Here is a 22,348-nt window from a genome sequence, read left to right on the forward strand (position 1 = left end):
AAATATACAATCCGAAGTATGTAAAATAGTTAATATTTATCATATTATTTATAAAAATTAAAACTCCCTTGCATAATTTATGATTTATCTACCAAGATGGGATATTAAGCTACATTTAAAATGAATAACTAGGTTAGATAATGGTGGTTCAAGAATGACAACCATTCTGATCAACAATTCCTTAAATAATAAAATGTAAAAAAGGGGGACAAGGGAAATAGATCTAAAACAGTGCTAAAAAGATCAGATTCAGCAGTCAGAGAAGCAGAAAATCTGAAAAGTTGCTGGTAGACAAAAAGCATGTAAGACTGACTTGAGAGAAATACAAGACTGGTGGACACCAAATTACATGGGAGGAGAAAATTGGTGTAAAGACATAAGTGATTGCAGATTACTTGTAGCTGATAATCTTGAGTTAATCAATTCATATATCAGGAAAAAGTCCAGAATGAATCACCAGAGTAACTTGACTGCTTGACTAAGTATCAGTTCTACTCCATATTCCCCTAACTAAACTGTCAGAACCAGAGGTATTAGGTATTAGTGACTGAAGCCCTCCTTATAGTAGGAGTTCTGGCACAAGGAACTCCCAGAGGAGCTTTGGACAGGAGAAACAAAATACTTTGTGATACAGTCCCTCCCTCCCCATGGGAATAAATAGGGAGCTCTCATATCCAGGAGCTAAATACTTGCAAAACTTCACACAATTCCACCCTCTGCATATTCCCCAAACAACAAAGGGAAGGTTCCCTCTGTAATCAGAGCCATATCTGCATTCAGAGTGGACATTGTTAAATTGTGATAGAAAAAAAGGGTGGAAAACAAAGTTCTGAAATGTGTGTCTCTATGCTTACCTTGTAGGTTTATTATATTCTCTCACGGTGTCCTTTTGGCATTGAAGAGGGAAAGAAAAAATTTGGGATTGAAAGACTACTAACTTCTCACACTTACTCAGCTGCCTATCCACTCCATGATGTAAGTAAAAGCTTGGTTTTGAAATACTGAGCCTGTTTTTCCATCTCCCACATTCAGAGGTCACCTTGTTGGGAGAGAGAAGCTTCTGTTTGCCTCCTCTTTTATGACAGGTTGCTTGATTCTCTCTTATGTTGGGAAAATCCCCAGAGACTCCCTAGTTCCAAGCTAAGAACATTACCAGCTATGCTGAAACACATAGTTAATACCTCTTTACATGGGAGTTTCAATGCAAATTCATTTTTAAAAAATACTGCCATCGCAGATGAATTTTCTTTAGAATTTACTTTTAAAATAGCAGTTATAAGTACTCTTTAGAACATAATATTTAGAAATTTCCTGAATCCATAAGATCTTTTCTCATTTGTAAAGTTCTGAAGCCGTAAAGGATTTAAATTATATGTGTTCATGTATTCATTCATTGAAGACAATAATTGGTTTTAATTACAAGCATACCTTGTTTTATTGTGCTTTGCTTTATTGTGGTATTTGTTTCATTGCCATGGTCTGGAATGGAACCTGCAGTATCTCCAAGGTAATTCCTGTATGGAAGCATGAAACAGAAGCAAAAGAAAGTTCCAAGATCTGATCTCACAGTAGTTTATATACATCCAGCCACATGATGTCTACTGCCAACAGGTGGTGAAAGTTAAGCACTGAATATCTGAAAGGAAAGGTTTCCTTCAGAAACCCCAGAAGCCAGGCTGTCTTGGTTGTCAAGCCAAGTTTTCAGGTTTGGTTGAATGGGTCTAGCATATAAAATATTAGTTCTTTATTGAACTTATAAAGTTCAATATTTTTGTTCAATGACCCACCAACCCCAAAGAATCATTCTTCTGAGTCTCAGTTTGTCGGAATCTTCTTTAGGGACTAAAGTCTATCATGTTTTGCAGTTGTACACATGCTGTATTTCCCAGAAATTCCTAGTCTGGAGGCTTGGACTCATGGCTGTGTTCCAATAATACTTAACAGAATACTTTCCATATAGGTCCTTCCTAGAGAATTTTTAATGATCTCTCTTTTTTTTTAGAAATACATTCCTTAGGAATATAGAAAAACCAATTATTTTCATTTCAACAAGTAGCATCTAAACCATTGCCCATGTTTTTAAAGGTAATATTGCTATAAGAGTTTCCAAATCCCAAAACTGAAGTCTGTCTTTTCCAGAACTTAAACTGTTGTGCAGCTTTCCTCCATTGATATATATTCAACGGTATGATAATTGATGCAAGGTCTGTTCAACATTGATTACTGTGATTACTGGATTATGTTTGATATGTTTCCTATAAGGGTACAGCAGAATTTTCCAAAATGATTGGCAGGTTTTAATAGAGTATCAATCTGTTACCATTCAAGTGAATTTAACTTAAGTGTTAGAGAAACCATCCTCCTCCCCACCTTCATTTTTTCCCTTGGGTGAAAGAACTGTGAGAAGATTATGGATTCTACATAATGCCACTGATACTTGGTTAAGTGGAGAGATCTGTAATGGGTTAATAAACTCTTTGCAGTGCATTCTCTGTCAGTCTTTCTTCACAAAAGGGCTCATACCCTATTTGAATATTTAAAGGATTGTTGGTTTATTTTTAGGGCATTAATTCTCTTCTTACTATTATCAGGTCATAATAAAGCCAAACTAACGACTTTCAGTCACCAGCAAGTTTAATCCATACCTGTAGAATTCCAGTAGAGTCATCCATGCCCACTAGACAATCAGTCTTACTGAGCTCTTGTTAGAGATTGCTATAAATTATTGTTCATTTTACCTTTTTTCTTTCTTCTCTTCTGAATGCAAGTTTAGGCACCAGATTTTTCCTTATGTACTTTAAAGAATCATTTTTCGAGATAACCTAAATAGGCTACTTTTTCTTTTTTTTTTTCACTTCTCAAGATTCAGTTAGCTACAGAAGAAGAAAATAGTTGGAATCTGGATAATATAAAATGTTATACCTTAACATATAGAGATGTTTCACATGTGCTTAATTTTAAATTGGATATTTATTCATTGGTCTTCAGCAGTTCACTTGTCTAGGTGAATGGTTTAAGAAGACTGCATCAGACAGCTTTGTGTAGACAGTACTCTGCTAGCCCTGAAGGGATATTAAACTAAAGTTACTCAGGAACAAATTGGAAGAACTTATTCATGAAGCAATAAGGAAGCTCTTACGTGCTAAAGTTTACTGTACATATTTTAATTTCTTTGGGAAATGGCCAGTGAAAATGGGACAGGTTCCCTATAGGCAATTCCAGTCATAGCAGTATAACTTAGGATCATTCACTTAACTTTGCTTGGGGCTTAATTTTTCCATCTGTGAAATAAAATGTTAGTCTACTTATAAAATCCCAGCTATTATATAGTTACATGAATACCAGAGCTGTTAGTATTATTAGAATTTGAGTAGAGAAAAAAAGGCATACCAGGTGAAAAGAGCAGTTTGAGTAAAGCCAAAGTTTCAAATTTTAACTTATATTTTTAAATAAACTGGGTGTGAGAGTTTAATAGTAAATCACTTATTATAGTTTATTACAAATTTTTAATAAATATGAAAATCCAAATCTAAAAGTAAAAGAGCACATTCACTCCATTTACTAACCTTTATATAAAAGTGGTGTTCATTTATTTCATCTATACCTTCTGCTTTTTTATTCAAGTATTTTCTTCTTGAATACCTGTAGGGTCAATATTGGAAGCAGTCAGAATCTCCTAATCCTGTCAATGAAAGGTACATACTTCACCAGAATTGGGCTCGGCTTTCCTATTTTTACAAGGAACAGCCTTTAGATTTGATTAGGTAAGTTTCTTACATAGGATCAAACCTGTCATTACTTGATGATGTGATTTTTATTCAAAATAGTGTCATATTACATTCTTTTTTCTGCTATTGTCACCCACTACCTTCTACATATTCCTGGTTTTGTATCTACAGTATTTAATCATTCACTTGTGAGCAAAATGTGTTGCCAGAATGTTCTTAACCAATGTGCAGAGACCTTGGTAGTTCAGAGGTTGGGCCTTGGTATTTAGATAGGCTGGGTTCAAATCCAAATTCTTTCCCTTAGAAGCTATAAACCTGGTCAAATTATTTAACCTTTATGTAGCTCAACTGTAAAATGGGAATAACAATAGTACTTTACTTGTGATATTATTTGATAATTAGATGGTAAGTGTATTTTTTAGCATTGTGGCTAGCATTTAGTGCTTAATACCTAAGAGTTTTTTTTTGTTTCTCTTTGAGTCCAGGAATTTAGAAGATGGGAGAAAGGTTGTGTATGGATGTTTGTGGGTATGTACTGACTTCAGACAGCTGTGAAGGCAATTACTCTATGACCTCAATTCTTTAGAAAGTTTTATTAGCTAAACAAGAAGACTGTGGTTGCAAGTAACCTGCTTTGAACCATAACAATAATACATACACATACAGGGTGTTCAAGAGCCTGCTATGATTTCCATGAAGGAACTCATATTACAGACCCCTGGTTTCCATAGGCAGTGCTTTTACTCAGAGATTTATGCTTGTACTGCTCTGCTTGCACAGAATCACACCATCCTGCTTATGACACTGATTTTGTTGCATACACACACACACACACACACACACACACACACACATATCCAAATTAACTGAAATGTTAAGCTCAACAGTTATGTTTAAGACAAACAAGAGGGGAAATTTTTAAGAATAAATAAAAGTTAGCCAGCATATATAAAGTGATACTTTCTGCAGATCATTGTATCTACTCTTCATTGGATGGATTTTTAATTGTTGTGAATAATGGCCATTTAATTTTTTAAATTATAGAAATAGCATGTTTATTTTTAAAATTTCAAGTAATAAAGAATGTGCAAAGTTTTAAGTGAAATCTTAAGCTCCATTGAACTCTGCAGATGTAACTATTCTTTATTTGGTAATACCCTCAGTCCTATTTTTATGTATATGCATAATAAAACATATACACAAACACATTTTTTTCCCTAGAGCAGTGGCACCATTATTTACTTTTTGCTGAGGTTTTCTTTTTTTTCAATAAATAATATGTTATTTGTACCCTCCTCAATGAATATACACAGATCTATCTCATGCTGTTTAAGAGAACACAGAGGGAGCATATATTCATAAACAGCATATCCAATAAGGGATTAATGTCCAAAATATATAAAGAACTCACACACCTCAACAACCAAAAAGCAAATAACCTGACTAAGAAATGGGTGGAGGATCTGAGTAGACACTTTTCCAAATAAGAAATTCACATGGCCAACAGGCACATGCAGAGATGCTCCACATCACTGATTATCAGGGAAATGCAAACTAAAACCACAATGAGATATCACTTCACTCCATTTAGGATGGCCAGCATCCAAGAAACAAAGAAGAACAAATGCTGACGAGGAATCAGGGAAAGGGGAACCCTCCTACACTGTTGGTGGGAATGTAAATTAGGTCAACCATTGTAAAAAGCAGTATGGAGGTTCCTCAAAAAACCAAAAATAGAAATACCATTTGATCCAAGAATGCCACTCCTAGGAATTTACCCTGAGAAAACAATATCCCAGATTCAAAAAGACATATGCACCCCTATGTTTATCACAGCACTATTTACAACAGCCAAGATATGGAAGCAACCTAAGTGTCCATCAGTAGATGAATGGATAAAGAAGAGGTGGTACATATACACAATGGAATATTATTCAGCCATAAGAAGAAAACAAATCCTACCATTTGCAACAACATAGATGGAGCCTAGAGGGTTGTTATGCTCAGTGAAATAAGCCAGGCAGAGAAAGACAGGTACCAAATGATTTTCCTCAAAATTTAAACTCACATGAAATGGATCAGAAAACTAAATATAAGGGCTAAAACAAAACTTCTAGAAGAATATACAGGAGAAAAATTATGAGGCCTGGGGCTTGGCAAGGACTTTTCAGGTAAGACACAAAAACCACAATTTAAAAAATATATAAATGCATGAGCAAAACCAAAAGTTTCTGTGATGACTGCCCTGGTACTGTTCACCATGTAACTTATTCACTATGTAAGAATTTGTTCTCCATGTAAGAACTTGTTCGTTATGCTTCAGAAGATTGGAGACTGACGAAAATTAGGCTTGGGGTGGATTAATGATTGTGCATTGAGCATTGACTCCCCTATACAGAATTTTATTGTTGTTAACAACCATTTGATCAATAAATATGAGAGATGCCCTAACAACAACAACCAAAAAAAAGTACACACTTCCAATTGTAAAATAAATAAGTAACCGGGATGTAATGTATAGCATAAGGAATATAGTCAAAATATTGTAACAACTTGGTATGGTGATAGCTGGTACCTAGAATTATCATGTATATAAATGTTGAATCACTGTGTTGTACACCTGGAACTAATGTAATGTAATACTGTGTGTCAACTACCCTTCAATAAAAAATAATTATCTAAAAAAAAAAAATATATATATATATATATATATATATATAAATTTGACTTCATTAAAATTAAAAATGTCTGCTTTTCAAAAGACACTGTTACAAAAATACAAAGGCAAACTCAGCAATAGAAAATAGAAAATACTAACAGTATACATATCAAAAAAGGACTTTTATCTAGAATAATTAAGGAATTCTTGCAACTCAATAATAAGACAAACTAATTAAAAATGGGCAATACATCACTAGATACTTAAGCAAGAAAATATATTTATGGATGGTCAGTAAACATCAAAAGATGCACATCTTTATTCTCTAGGGGAATAAAAATTAAAATGTCACTGAGATACCTCTACACAACCACTAGAAAGATAAAAAATATTGACAACAATAAGTGCTACCAGGGATGCAGAAAAACTTGAAATCTCAAATACTGCAAGTGGGAATACAAAATGGTATAACAACTTTACAAAACAGCTTGACAGTTACTTATAAGTATGCACTTTGTATGTGACCCAGTAATTCCATTTCTAAGTCTTTACCTAGGAAAAATGAAGCATATGTCCACAGAAGCACCATTATTTGAATGCTCAAAGCAGCTTAATTCATAATAATAATAAAAAAAACTGGAAACAACCCAATGTCCATTAACTGGTAAAATGGATGAAAAAATTATTTTGTATTCATGCAATTTTTTTTTCTCAGAAATAAAAAGTAAATTATGAGTACATGCAACACCAAGAGATAAATCTTAAAAGCATCATGCTGAAGGAAAGAGGCAGGCCACAAAATGCTGCATACTGTTATTCTGGAAAAGAAAATAAGGACCTAAGTCAAAATAGTAGTGCTCAGATCTGGGTGTTGGGGAAGGGGTTAACTACAAAGAGGTACAAGGGAACTTTCTGAGATGATGGCAGTGCTCTAAATGTTGATTGTGATGGTGATTACATGTGCATGAGTGTATGCATTTGAATTATTGATATACATACCTCGGCCAGGTTGGTTTTATTGTATGTGAATTATACCCCAACCAATTTGACTGAAAAGGAAAAAAAAAAATCCTTCTGAGAGGATTTACCTTCTGGGACAGGGCATGGGTGGGGTTTGGTGAGGAAAGCGGAGGCAGAGGGGGAAACTCCTCACTGGAGAAATGAGCAGCACTGGCTTGGAAGAGCCAAAACCCTTGCAACAGTGGCCTGGAGGCTGTTGAAAGCTGCCCTCCAACATTATTCCTAGTATAGGTGAGACACATCCCGGGAGTCCCAAGATGCCAGGAAGGAAATGAAGCAAGAGATGGGGGCTAAAGCCTGGAGTTGTGCAGGTAGGAAGTGGCAACTGCATAGTGAATTACTGGATTAACAGTTAATGTGATCTCATTTGTACTCTCTTATTATTTGTGCCAGTAATTCAGCTGTTTGTCAGCTTCAGCTCACCTTTCTATAGTCTGCTTTGTGAAATTGAAGCTGGGACCCTGAAAACCACAGATGTGCTTTGTCCAGTGGCTCACTGTTAGGCTCTCCCAGAAAGAAAGCCCTGAGGAGTCTGAAAGACAGGAGAAGGGAAAAAGGATTTGTTTCCATTTTTTTGTGTGTGAGAATCCTGCTTTTCTTTACCTGGCTGAGGCAGTGACTTCCTGTTGCTTCAGCTTCAAGCAGTGTGCATTTTCCCAACTTTTGCACAACCAGCCCCCTCATTCCTGCTCCGAGATACCAGTACCAGCCTGCCAGCACCTCCTGAGGGAGCTCCATTCCAGCTCCCAGGGCCCCCCCTGTGAGTGTAGAGAAACCTGCACCGGTTCTTGGCAGCCTCTTCTAAGAGATGAATGAACTTCAGCTCCATGGGCATCAGATTATTTGCGATGACTTTGATCATCCAGTCAAACTATGATCTGATTTCACTATAGTTTATATTTTTTTCCTTGCTTCCAATAATCCTTCATTTTTTATATTAATTTTGATCACCCAGTTAAGAATTTGATTTCTCCACCTTTTTCACCTTGCTAAACTACTCTGTTGGAAGTTCTGCTACCCATTAAAATTCCTCCCCAAATTTAACAAAATGATTCTTGCCTGACTGTTTTGGCTGCAAAATGATTTTCCACCTGCAGCGCTCCTTCCACATATACTGATTGCCATTCAGTGTTCTTTTACACAAGCTCCTCTGGGAGACACAGACAGGATCCTTTGTCTCTGTAACATTCCTCCTTTATTACCTCCAACTCTGCCCCTCTCACTTCAGGCATCATTGGCTTATTTCAGTTGTTCCTAATTTTAGTTAAAATCCAGGGAAGTGACACTGCCTGCTCTATCCCTTTGACCCCATGCCTTGGCCTCTTCTCCTGTCACTCCTTAGGTCTAATTAACTTAACTGTTTTCTGGCTTACATTTCCTGTTTATTTTTAAAAGAAGAAAATATGTGTATTCTCTAAACTCACTCCTTCATTATTAAAAAGTAGCATTCTGCATAGATTATTTTGCACTTTGCTGTTTGCACTTAATAATATATCCTGAAGATGAATCCACATGGCTTCATACAGGTATTCCTCATTCATTTTACAACCTTATGGTACATAAACTATTATGTGTATTTGGACATTAGTTTCCAGTATTTTGTAATTATAAAATAAAGTGTTTCAATGATTAATCATGTACATGTGTATTTTTGTATTCTGGAGAATACATTTTCAGGGCAAATGCCTTTATGTGAGTTTGTTGGGTTGCAGGATAAATGGAAATGTAGTTGTTTTAAATATTGCTAAATTCCCCTCTACTGGGATTGGACCATTTGCAATTCCCAGCAGCAGCAGCATATGAAAGTACAGAATGCATGGTCAAGTTTTCTAATTTTTGTCAAGCTGATGGGTGCGAAGTGGTTTTTTAGTGTAGTTTTAATCTGCATTTCCCTTACTATGAAATGGACTTGAGAACCTTCTTGTATGTTAAGGGGCTTTTAAAATCTTTTTGATGAATTGTCTATTTATATCTTTTGTCCATTTCTTAAAAAGGAATTTTGTCTTTCTCAATGTTTGTAAGTTCTTTATATACTGAGGGTTTCTAACCTTTTATCTGGATATATATTTATTGTATTTTCTCCACATTTGTCATTTACGTTTTAACTTTGCTTATAAAATTTTTAGTTTGTTTTTTTGGTTGGTTTGTCCTATGTGAATTTGGAAGACTTGAACATTTATACCAAGTAATGCTGTAACTTCTCAACTCTTTGCAGAGCAAGAGCTGAACTGTGTATTTGTAGAACTTTTATTAAGCCATCATTTTAAATCCCTTACTTTTGCTACCTGTCTTAGAATTCCATAAACATCTGTCAGAGAGCAAACTTGGAGGAAAATGGAACTTTATACACACAACCACTGTCACCTAATGTAGTAGAATCCTTCTTCAATTTTAGAGGGATAAAGCAGAAGTCTTCAGGTTGTGAATATGATTTTGATTTGTTAATGCTAGAAGTTACAGTGCAGAATGTTCTGCAGTTTATTTCAAAACAGTTAAGCTCTTGACAATTTAGAAGCTCTCCAAATTACCATATTGTTCCAAATTAAAACTTCCACTCCTTTGGCTTCCTACTTATGTTATTTTCTTTTTTAATCCTTGCATTAATTCTAAGGATAAACATCACCCTACATTTTGTATTGTGGAAATGAAAGGTTAGAGAGTTTAGTAATTTTGCCAAAATTACATGGTTAGAAAGTGAGCGCACATTAGAATACAGGTTTGTCTGAGTACAAAATCACCCTACATTTTGTATTGTGGAAATGAAAGGTTAGAGAGTTTAGTAATTTTGCCAAAATTACATGGTTAGAAAGTGAGCGCACATTAGAATACAGGTTTGTCTGAGTACAAAACCAAGGCTCTCTGGAATGTATTATTCTTCCAGTCTCTAATTCTATTTTTATTTTCTTTCATAGGAATTATTATGGAGAAAAAATTGGCATCTATTTTGTTTTTCTTGGATTTTACACAGAAATGCTGTCCTTTGCAGCTGTGGTTGGCTTAGCTTGTTTTATTTATGGCTTATTATCAATGAATGGTAACTCTAGCAGGTACGTGCAACTGAGCCACCCAAACAGAGAACACATCTTGATGTTATTCTAACTGAAACTGTTATTATTTCCCTGGCATTTGTTTTAGAATGTTTACTTATGGCAGCAGAGAATTAATATTTCTGGAAAAGACCCACATGCAGCAGCTCTCCCTCCCCTGCTGCTTTATGAAAAACGTGTTTTTAACAGTCAGTTCTAAAGAATCTGATCCTTAAAGCATGACCTGACCCCCTACAGAAATTGCTGCTTCATTGCCCCTTCTGCCATTTGTCAAGAGCTGTGTAAGCAGTTTTTCTGAGAAGAGCTTTGGACTTTCACCAAACACACATCACTTTTAAAATATCTTTGCCATTCCCTCTGCAGCATGGAGATCTGTGACCCTAAGATTGGAGGCCAGATTATCATGTGCCCACTGTGTGATCTAGTGTGTGACTACTGGAGACTAAATACTACATGTTTGGCTTCAAAGGTACGTATGAATTGTGGTATGTTGAAAAACTTGGAATTTCTCTCCTTTTGCATTGCATCTGATAATAAGTAGTCTTTCTTTGATGTTATTGTTTTTACAGTTCTCCCATTTATTTGATAATGAGTCAACAGTGTTCTTTGCAATATTCATGGGAATTTGGGGTGAGTAAATAGTCATGTAAAAGCAGCTTTCTCCATGTTTTGTTATATGGCCAATCTGGATAATATGCACTGATAGCATACCTTAAATGCCAAAAGCGATTTTAGATCTTTGTGTCTTTGTGAGCATCAATCAATACAGTGATGGAGTCAACATCAGTGGTCTTTAGTCCTTAGTCCTTGGTCCAAAAAGGTCTATTATCTTCTCATTTCTCTGAGACACAGTGTGATTTTTGAAACAATATATATATTCATCTCATACTATCTTCCAGCACTATGGTAAAAAACAGTTCAATAATGACTAAATTCAGGAGAGAATAAACATAAATATTTGGTGGCTGGAGAATGTTGAGTCATGGATACAAACTAGAACAAGAATCAGAAACTGTTGATTTGTTTGAGTCTAAATTCCCTGTGTTGGATTCTAGTCCCAGCTTCCAGTTCCATTTCTTAAAAATCTTCCATATTAAACGAAATTCCTCTTAATTTTAGAAATGTCCCAGTATTTCATCTTTTTTATTTCACATGAGAAGTAGCAGTGTCATGAAGCTGTTCTCCTGTCAGTGAGGAAAATACTTTGTCAGATAAGTCAGCAGTAGGAGGCCTAAACACTTCTGAAACATGTCTCAAAACACTGGGGAATCTGGGAAGAAATGGGGTTCTTTTCTTAACAAAGAAAAAAAGGTTAACAAACACACATATGTGCATTTAAAAATGCAAGGGAGCAAGAGTAGCTGGATCCAGACAAAAAGAGCAGAATTTGTGGGTGTGTGTGTGAAGCAGAGGGATTTATGAATTCTGTTCTGCTGGACTGCCCTGGTCTGAAGAGAAGCCTAGATTCAAAGAGAGCATGGAGGACAGAGACCCCTTACTAACGACTCTCCAGCGACCCGAAAGTTGGTAAGTTGAGATACAAGCATCTCTTTATCATGCGGCTGACAAATCCTGCCTCTATCATTACTTGGAAGTGAGTGACAGGTGCATGAATTAGAACAACTGTCATAGTTCACAATTGTTTGCATTGAGAGAGATTGTGCACCAACACCAACAGAGAAATGGCCATATGGGGAACACACAGCAACACCTCAAGTAGAAGAAGTGCTACCCTCAGTCAGTTCTTTTGGTTAAATTCATTGTAGTAGTTATTTAGCTATAGTTTTTAAATTTTTTAAGGACCCGCCATACTGTAATCCAAATTTAATCCAATGGCCATACCAATTTTTATTCCACCAACAGTGCACAAGGGTTCTCTTTTCTCTACATCCTCAGCAGCACTTCTTACTTTTTGTCTTTTGAAAATAGATATTTTAACAGTTGTGTTATGGTTTCTCATTGTGGTTTTGATTTTCATTTCCCTGTTGATTTAGTGATGTTGAGCTCCGTTTCCTGTACCCGTTGGCCATCTGTACATCTTCTTTAGAAAAATGTCTGATCAGATTCTGTGCCCATTTTTTAATTGGATTTTGGTTTTTGGTTTTGGTTTTGTCTTTTTTTTCTATTGAATTGTGTAAGTTCTTTATATATATATATATATATATATAAAGAACTTATACAATTATATATACAATACATACACACACACACACACCTTGGATATTAACCCCATATCAAATATATGAATTGCAAATATTTTCTCCAGTTCTATAGGCTGCCTTTTCATTTGTTCATGGTTTCCTTTGCTGTGCAGAAACTTTCTTATTTGATGTAGCCCCACTTGTTTATTTTTGCTCTTATCGCCTTAGCTTTTAAGTTAAATCACTGCCAAGACCAGTGTGAAGGAGATTACCCACTATGTTTACTTCTAGGAGTTTAATGGTATCACGTTCGGTGCTCAAGTCTTTAATTCATTTTGAGCTGATTTTGGTTTGTGGTATAAGGGTCCAGTTTAGTTCTTTTGCAAAGCAATATCCAATTTTCACAAAATCATTCATCGAGGAAACGATCCCTTTCCCACTGAGTATTCTTGACACTCTTGTCAAATATTAGTTGACTGCATATGCATTTACTTCTGGCCGCTCAATTATGTTTCATAGGTCTGTGCCTGTTTTATGCCTGTTTTAATTACTATAACTTTGTAATACAGTTTGAAATAAGGAAATGTGATGCCTCTAGCTATCTTCTTCTATTTCAAGATTGCTTTGGCTACTTGGGGTCTTTCGTGGTTCCATACACATTTCAGTATTGTTCTTTCTCTGTGAAAAATGTCATTGAAATTTTGAAAGGAATTGCATTGAATCTGAAGATTGCTTGGGTAGTCAGCACCTAAATGCTTGCTGATTGGAAACCAGTTTTTAAATTATGCAAGTAGATCGCTTTCAGGGAAAGCTTGGAAGATGGGCATTGGTTTCTGTGGCCTCTGCATTGAGCCCTGGGGAATTAGTGAGTTAAGAACTGTTTCTTTCTGTAGCTATAGATTCTGTGCGGCAGTGGGAGGAAATGAGGCCAGTAGCTTCCTAGGTCACCATCTTAGAGCAGAACTCAACCCACTTCTGCTCTTTTATCAAGGTAAATAATTCTGAAATAAACATCTTTTTATACTTGTAAAACTATCTTCTAAGAAATAAATTCTTAGCAGGTGAAATGCTGGGAGGAATTATATTTACAATTTTAAAACTTTGTTATATCTCCATATTGCCTTACACAAAAGTTGTACCAGTTTTTATTCCCACAGTCATTCTATGGATTTTCCTGTTTTTAAACCCTGGATGAGCCTAGGGATTGGCAATTTTTTGTCATATATAATTTATTGGATAAAACTACTCTCTCATTATGGTTTTATTTAGAGTCACTTGATTAGGAGTGAGAGTGAACATGTTTCTAATATTTTATTGAACATTGGCTCCTTGCCTTTTGAAGTGTTTGGTTTTTATAATTCATAGGTGCTTTAATATAATAAACAGTAAATTTTTGTCTACCACATAAGTTGCAAGTATTTTTTTCAGTTTGTCATTTGTATTTGAGCTTGTGTGTAGTCAGTAGAAGTTTTACTTTATATTTAACTCGCTCATGAAACTTTCCAATATAGGTTTTTTTTGTTTTGTGTGTTTCTTTAGCAAAACCTTCTCTGCTCCAAGATAGTATAAGATGGTCACCCATACTTCTTCCAGAAGTTTAAAGGTTTCACTTTGTTTACACTTTAATGTAATTTAACAAGTATTTTTTAAATGTTCTGCCTTGGCACAGGTACAGTTTATCCAATGGGGATTTAAATATAAACATACTTTGTCCTTGATGTTAAGGCACTTTTTAATGTACATACATCCATGGTTATAATTGTTTATAAGACAATCACATTACATATTTCTTTAGGATAGACACAGTGGGTTTCATTTCTATAGTTCTAGGGCTAGGCATATGGTATGTATTCAAATACAGGCTGAATAAATGATGCTAAGTTCCTCTGGGTCTATGTGTAGTGTTTTCAGTGGCAACAATGTCAGCATTCTCATAGGCCTCTCTTTCTTGTATAACTCCATTTATGTTTTATTTGAATTACACTCCCAGCATTATGACTTTTCATTTCTTTGTTGCACTTTATCTTTGTTGGCCAGTTACATCTGTTGATTATTCATTTTTGTAAAATGTCACATGGGTTTATCACAGGGAGACAAGGAGACAACCCAAACATGCTCTTTGCTGTCTGGGCATGAACTCAACAGTAGGTACATAATGGTCATTCACTGACAGCATTTAAAGAAGTGATGTGATTGGTCACTAATCATGATACCCATCTGCTACTTATATAGTGATTTGTAGAATGAATTACTAACAGCAGAGTTTGTACTTATTGCAAATATTCATGATTAATATACCAAGGTAACTGTAATTTGAGTTGTATTGTTGGGGAACTCGTGTTGTGTAACTAATCCATTGAAACTGAAATTCATGCATGCTGGATTTCTAAATGTCTGGAGGAATAAAAAAGTGAGCCATCATGTGTTAATTAGTTGGAAGACTTAATATTATTAATATGTCCATAATGCCCAAAGTGGTCTAAATATTCAGTGTGATCTCTATCAAAATCCCAATAGTGTTTTTTGTAGAAATAGGAAAAACAAATTGAAAAATTTATATAGAATCAGTGAAAACCCCAAATAGCCAAATGAGTCTTGAAAAAGAAGAACAAAGATGGAAACATCACACTACTTGATTTCAAAATATATTACAAAGCCACAATAATCACACAGTATGGTACTGGCACAAAGACAGACATGCAGAACAATGGAACAGAATAGAGTCAAGAAATAAATCCAACATATATGGTTAACTAATCTCCAAGAATACACAATAGGAAAGGAGTGTCTTCAACAAATGGTGTTGGGAAAACTGGATATCCACATGCAAAAGAATGAAATTGTATCCTTATTTTATACTATAAGTAAAAATAAACCCATAATTGGATTTAAGACTTAACAGTAAAACCTGAAACTGTAAAATTCCTAGAAGAAAACATAAGGGCAAAGCTTCATGACATTGATCTTGGTAGTGATTTAATCAGTATGACACCAAAGCCCAGGCAACATAAAAACACAAGCCAGACTACATCAAACTAAAAAGCTTATTTGCAACAAAGAGAATGTTCAATAGAGTGAATAGGTAATTCATGGAATGGCAGAAAATATTTGCAAATCATACATCTGGTAAGGGGTTCATCTCTAAAATATCTAGGAAACTCATACTACTCAGCAGTTAAAAAACAAAAATCCTAATAGTTTGATTAAAAAAATGGAAAAAGGACTTGTATAGGTATTTTTCCAAAGAAGATATATAAATAGCCAGCAAGTATATGAAGAAAATGTTTAATGTCATTAGTTATCAAGGAAATGCAAACACAAACCATGATGGGCTATCATTTCACAGCTGTTAGGATGGCTTTTAACTAAAACAACAAAAGACAAGTGTGTTGGTGAGGATACAGAGAAGCATAATGAACTCTTGAATGTTGTTGGTGGGACGCTAAGTGATGCAGCTGGGAAAAAATATGGAAGTTCCTCAAAAAATTAAAAATAGAACTACCACATGGTCCAGCAATCCCACTTCTAGGTATTTACCCAAAATAATTGAAATCAGTGTCTTAAAGAGATGTTAGCTCCTCTGTGTTCATTGCAGCACTATCCACAATAATCAAGCACTAAACATCCACTGACAGATGAATGGATAAAGAAACTGTGATATACATACATATATGATACACTATTTATTCTTAAAAGGAAGGAAATTCTGCAGTATGTGACAATATGGATGAGTCTGGAAAACATTAAGCTTAGTGAAAAATGCCAGTCACAGAGAAATACTTCATGATTCTGTGTATACGTGGTATCTGAAATAGTCAAATATATAGAATCAGAGAGTGGAATGGAGGTTGTTTGAGTCTAGGGGAGAAGGGAGAAATGGGAAGTTACTCATCAGTAGGCATGTAGTTTCAGTTAAGCAATATGAATACACTCTAGAGATCTGTTGTACAACATTGTACCTATGATCAGTAAGAATGTTTAACAGACTTAAAATTATTAAGTGTTCTTACCAAAATAAATAATGTTTTAAATTAGGAAAAGAACGCATAAGCAAATTATATGCAAGCAAATGAACAAATAAAGCCTCAATAGTCAGGTGATATATTTGCACTGAAAATAAGAGATATATTAGAAGCAGAGAGACCAGGTAGGTGACTGTACTGATACTTAAAGAAAGATGTAATTAAGACTTTAAAAATGTACAGACAGAATCATAGTTCCTTAGAACTATTTAAAACGTAGGGAATGAGTCAGTGAACACATTTGAGTCTTTCATAGGTGATAAAATTTTACATTAATACTGACTGTGTTAGTATTCTATTCTTGGGTATATCCCCAACAGAGCGGTTTGCATTTGCCCACTAAAAGACATGTACGAGAATATCCACAGCAACACTATTTGTAATAACAAAAAATTGGCAACAACCTAAATGTCCATGACCCCAAGAATAGACACAATTGTGATTTCATTATTACTCTACAGCAACGAAAATACATGAGCTTTTGCTACAACATACAGTGTGGATTCAGTTTGCAAACAAACTTGAACCATAACAAAACTTAACTTGACACAAAAACTACCTGTTGTCTCATACTATTTATATCAAGTTCCAAAGCAGGTAAAACTATAATATTAGATGCTAGGACACTAGTTACATTTATGCTTCAGACAAGTCCTATGGGAGGATATCTGGGTTGCTGGACATGTTCTGTTTTTTTATATTGATGAAGATTACTTGTGAAAATTCTTTGAATGTACACTTAGGTTTTATGTACTTCTCTGTAAATATGTTATTATTCAAATGAAATTTTATTTAAAATAGATATTCTATGTGTGTGTGTGTGTGTATATATATATATATATATATATATATATATATAGAGAGAGAGAGAGAGAGAGAGAGAGAGAGAGAGATACTATGCTGTGGAATGGCCTCTGTGTTTTCCTTAAATTTACTTAAGCCTGAGAAAGTGGCACAATTGCATGAATGATTTCAGTAAGACAGGCAAACAAAATCTTAGGTGTTAATAAAAGGTTAAGTTTAAATATTATTTCAGATTATCTAATTGAAGACAATATAATGCACCTGAAATATATTTTTCTTCCTTGGACTGATGTCTAAGAAATTAACTTGAATTTTTATATATGAATTATTTCAACATTACTACATAGTATTATGCTAACATAAATGATTTTATAATTTTATCATTAAATATAACAATGCCAGAGGAACCATCATGTAACCAAAATTATTTTACAAGTAGAAAAAAAGACAGTTATTTTATTATTCACTGTATTTCTCCATCTCCTGATTATATTTGTTTTCCTATTTTTTTTGCTTACAGTCACATTGTTTTTGGAGTTTTGGAAACAGCGACAATCCAGACTAGAATATGAGTGGGACCTGGTGGACTTTGAAGAGGAACAGCAGCAGCTTCAGCTGAGACCCGAATTTGAAGCTATGTGCAAACAGAGGAAAAGGAATCCAGTGACTAAGGTAGATTAGGAGACTGAAATAGGCAGCATATCTCCATGGATGCACTGCTGTATGTTGCCTCTCCAATAACGATGTATATTTTAATTTGCCTTCAAAATATTCTCCAACATATAAATCATATAAACTTCTTATGTCTAATATATATTTCAACATACTATCAAAAGTATGTAGAAAAGTAAAGTGAACCCCAGGATGGACCTATCATCCAGCTTCAGTCAATACTAATTTATAGATAATATTGTTTCCTTTACACACCTGCTCCTCCCTGCCACTAGGAAGCAAATCCAAGGCATGAATCTTATCATGAAATACACTTATTTAATACTAAGTGAAATAAAGGGAAAATGGAAAATAGTGTGTATGCTGTGGGCTTTGTATATAAATATATATACATGGAAATAATACTAAGTTAATATGTAAAAATTAAAATAGTATTGTATTAAGATAGTGGGCTTATGAGTGATTGTTTCATTCAACCAGATTTTATACACCTGGTCCCTTTTAATTGATTATAATGGAAAGACCAGCACCGGTGTCTGGGGTAGGGGGGATATCTAAATTTTTAGGTCTTTTAACTGGCAAACTGTATATTGTTGATGAAAATTTCACTTCATGGTACCATATTTTTTTAAATGTGAAAATCAGAGGTACTTTGCCTTCAAAGACCAGACTCTTGGCTGCATATTCTTTGAGTCCCTCCCTTCCCATAATCCATAATCACAGTCTTACCTGTTGCTCTTAAAGGGAGAACAGAATGTGTCTCTAACACAGTCTTCTCAGTAGAACTCCCTACTCTGTTCAGGACACTATTCTTGTGGAACGATTCTCAAAATTCTTTTCACAGTTTATGCATTCACTAAACATTTATTAAATTGCATTGAAACATTACTAAAAATTCAGTAAGCACATAAAGGGGAGAAAATACCTCAGAAAATACATTAACAACTTGGGTGGCAATTCGAAATTAAGAAAATATAAAGAGATGTTGTCATAATAATAACATGATGTGTATCTCTTCATATTTCATGGTATAAAAAAGAAAATAAAGGCTGGCCGTTTGGCTTTGCCAAAAATTATTGACATAACAAGATGTACTGAACATTTACATTTGAAACCAGTATGTATTGATTTACTGTGAATCATCACCCTCATGCAGCTTTAATGGTTTTGAAATCAAAAGTTTTTCTTTTACTTACTTGCACTGCTGCTTTGATGGCTCAGTACAACCAGAATTCTCAAGTGTGCGTCTGTACTGGGAACACACAAATACACAGAAAACATACCCATACTGGATACACATTCCCACATGATCACATCTGCACACATCCTGGGGTTCAGCAAAGCCCTTGGCTGGCCTGCTCTGCCTGTGGAGTTCTATTTGCATGCAATCGTCCTAAAAATCCTGAAGATGTAAAATTTTATGTTTTAGAGGATTACATGATTTAGATTTCTGCTAACAGTTATTTTTTTTACTGTCTGTTAGTATTCTTTTGGGTAAGATGGTAAGATCTTGATATAGTCCTTCCGTGTAATTAACATCTTGCATTAGTGACTTGAAAAAGCATGAAAATGGAAAAGTCTGGGCCCCTGAGCTGTGTGGAAGAGCACAGTTAATCCTATAAATATAAAGAAGACACTTTAATATCATGTAGAGAAATTACAAAGCAATGTAACTCAGCTCAATTCACTTTCATTCAGTTAGAATAAAAATTTTAATCATTGGACATGTCCATATAAATAGCAGCCCTCAGGTTTTAGCTTTGTTTCTTACCTACCAGGCCTTGCATATCACTCTAATTTAGCCCTCTGGAAATGGCATGTATCCATTATGTCTCATGTCGTGTATAAAATATCTCATTTAAGAGCCCTGAAGATTTCTACTTAAGGGGAAGGTTTCTACTTAAGAATGAAGCTTTCCATGATCTGTGGTCAACCTTTTGAGAAGTTTCTACCTTAACTAGACTTTGTGATTTTGACTATTACTTGGAATTCCAACCTTGAGGGTAGATTTTGAATTTTGCTGTGATTTCTTTAAAATTACAGGAGATGGAACCTTACATGCCTCTTTACAGCCGTATTCCATGGTACTTTTTATCAGGAGCCACGGTGACATTGTGGGTGAGCATTCTTTAAAAACTGTTTTCTGTTTGACATGCAGTCATATTAGGATCATCTCAACAGTTTCATCTACCTTGGCTCTTGAGTCCCTCCCTTCCCTCCACCTCTTGTCCTTTGTCTTGAAAGGAGCTCTTATATAAAATAAACTAATTTATGTGGATGTGCCTTGGAAAAAGAGCTGGGAAGAGAGAGGTGCTTTATGTCAGAGCCTGGCCCTCCTCCTCTCCCAGGTCTCCATTAATTATATGATAACTTGAAGCCAGAACAGTGTAACAGACAATTTGATTGCAGACTATTTGGTTAGTTTAAGAAATCATTAATTTATCTCTACTTAAAAATATCATCACAAACTAAAAAAAGAAACTCAGTGTATTAAAGTTCATTTTCTTACAGAGGTAAACAGAAAAATATGTTACTTCTGCTGCTTGAAGAATTTAATTAGCATATCCCATTGTGAGGCACAAGTTCACATCTCCATGCCTTTCAGTTAATAGACTCCTTTGTCACCGTGATCTACTTCCTGCCCTCCCTGTTCCAAATTTGTGCCCTCTTAACATGGCATTTAGTTTTAGGAAAAGAGTCAGTATTACCTTGTTAGAGTTTAGCATGTTGATTATAAATAATTAGTAGTTGTAAATATGGTTTAACCTCCCTGGTACATACTGTCCCATATTTTTTTATCTTCAATATTTCTTGTTTAAAGGTACTAATTTTTTCTATTTTAAATGTCTTAGATGATATATCAATCATTGAGAAGGGATTTTGAAATGACAGGGGGGCAATAATCAATTGAGGACACTCCTTAAGAAATGTTTAGGAATATAGTCCAAGAAAGATTGTCTTATTTTTCATTTCTAGTACTCATTCATTTTTATTCAGTTCCTCAACTTTACAATACAATTGCCTAACCTGTGATATAAAGTCATCCCTGGATCTCTGTGTTTTTGCAATATAGAAAGTGTGTAAATTGTGTACAGAAGCTATACAAATATCTAAACTATCAGGCATACAAGATCACATTGGGTAACATTCTGAGGGGAAATTAAATAAAATTTTTAAATGTGTTTTTCTTGGGAAAGTAAGTGATCTTCACATTACATGTTTAACTACAACCTAAAGCAGAAGTAGGCAGACATAGGAGGCCAGATTCAGATATATTTTAGATTTTTTGGGCCACAAATAATCTCTGGCATGTAATTATATTTATTTTGATTTACAACCATTAAAAATGCAAAACCCATTTTTAATTCAAGGGTCATAAAAGAATAGGCAAGGCCACAGGCAGAATTTCGGCTTCTGACTAGTTTTCCAGCTCTTGCTAGAGAATTGGCCTGGAGAATGAACATTGAATACTTTTACTTACCCCACTGCTAACATATGCCTTCTCTTTAACTCTTTTGCCATACCAGTTTTCATTCCCTGACATCTTTGGTGAGAGAGACTGACTTGGTTTGCTTTCTGTGTCAGATGAGATGAAGAGAATCGTGTTTTTCATATATTTGTACGTCACACAGATACGGAGACCAGAGTGACCTGTTCTTTGCTTCCCTTCTCCAGATGGCCCTTGTCATTGCGTGTATGGTAGCTGTGATTGTATACCGCCTGTCAGTCTTCGCTACATTTGCGAGCTTCATGGAAAGTGAAGCATCCTTAAAGCATGTTAAAAGTTTCCTCACTCCCCAAATAACCACATCACTCACTGGATCATGCTTGAACTTTATTGTCATCTTGATCTTGAATTTCTTTTATGAAAAGATATCTGCCTGGATTACAAAAATGGGTAAGTGTGACTCTATAAAAGGGTGCCTACCAATTCTGTACAGTAATTTTGGATCATTCCCCAGGGAGTTCACTTATTCAAGGTGTGTTTGAAGGTAGTTTGGCTCTCTAGGTGGACTCATAGCCTGGCATTTCAGAATCCCCTCTTAGCTACATTCAGGCCCATGATAGTGAAGGCACGAAGAAGAACTAAGAGTTAGGACTCGGTAGATCCTCTTGAGTATTCTTGTCTTCATCCTCCCATGATGAGGCCAATTGAATCCTAAGTAAAATCCTCAATTTTTTCAAGACGCAGATAACTTTTATTTCATGTTTATGGTTTTTAGGAGATATTTTATTTTGAAAATCACCATGAGGA

At 35.0% G+C, this 22,348-nt stretch overlaps 1 protein-coding gene across 5 annotated transcripts in view; it reads left to right on the forward strand.

Moving 5' to 3' along the window:
* The window catches only part of ANO5 (anoctamin 5), a 112,704-nt gene that overhangs the window by 72,699 nt on the left and 17,657 nt on the right, over nucleotides 1-22,348 (forward strand). For all 5 annotated transcript variants that reach the window (XM_036932722.2, XM_036932724.2, XM_036932723.2 and 2 more), the window contains 8 exons: nucleotides 862-975; nucleotides 3,649-3,764; nucleotides 10,320-10,454; nucleotides 10,818-10,923; nucleotides 11,024-11,084; nucleotides 17,942-18,093; nucleotides 20,137-20,211; nucleotides 21,769-21,991. In XM_036932722.2, the coding sequence (XP_036788617.2) occupies nucleotides 862-975; nucleotides 3,649-3,764; nucleotides 10,320-10,454; nucleotides 10,818-10,923; nucleotides 11,024-11,084; nucleotides 17,942-18,093; nucleotides 20,137-20,211; nucleotides 21,769-21,991 (982 nt within the window). The remainder of the gene's footprint in view (nucleotides 1-861; nucleotides 976-3,648; nucleotides 3,765-10,319; nucleotides 10,455-10,817; nucleotides 10,924-11,023; nucleotides 11,085-17,941; nucleotides 18,094-20,136; nucleotides 20,212-21,768; nucleotides 21,992-22,348) is intronic.

Source organism: Manis pentadactyla, chromosome 9, assembly GCF_030020395.1.
Source record: "Manis pentadactyla isolate mManPen7 chromosome 9, mManPen7.hap1, whole genome shotgun sequence".
NCBI lineage: Eukaryota > Metazoa > Chordata > Mammalia > Pholidota > Manidae > Manis > Manis pentadactyla.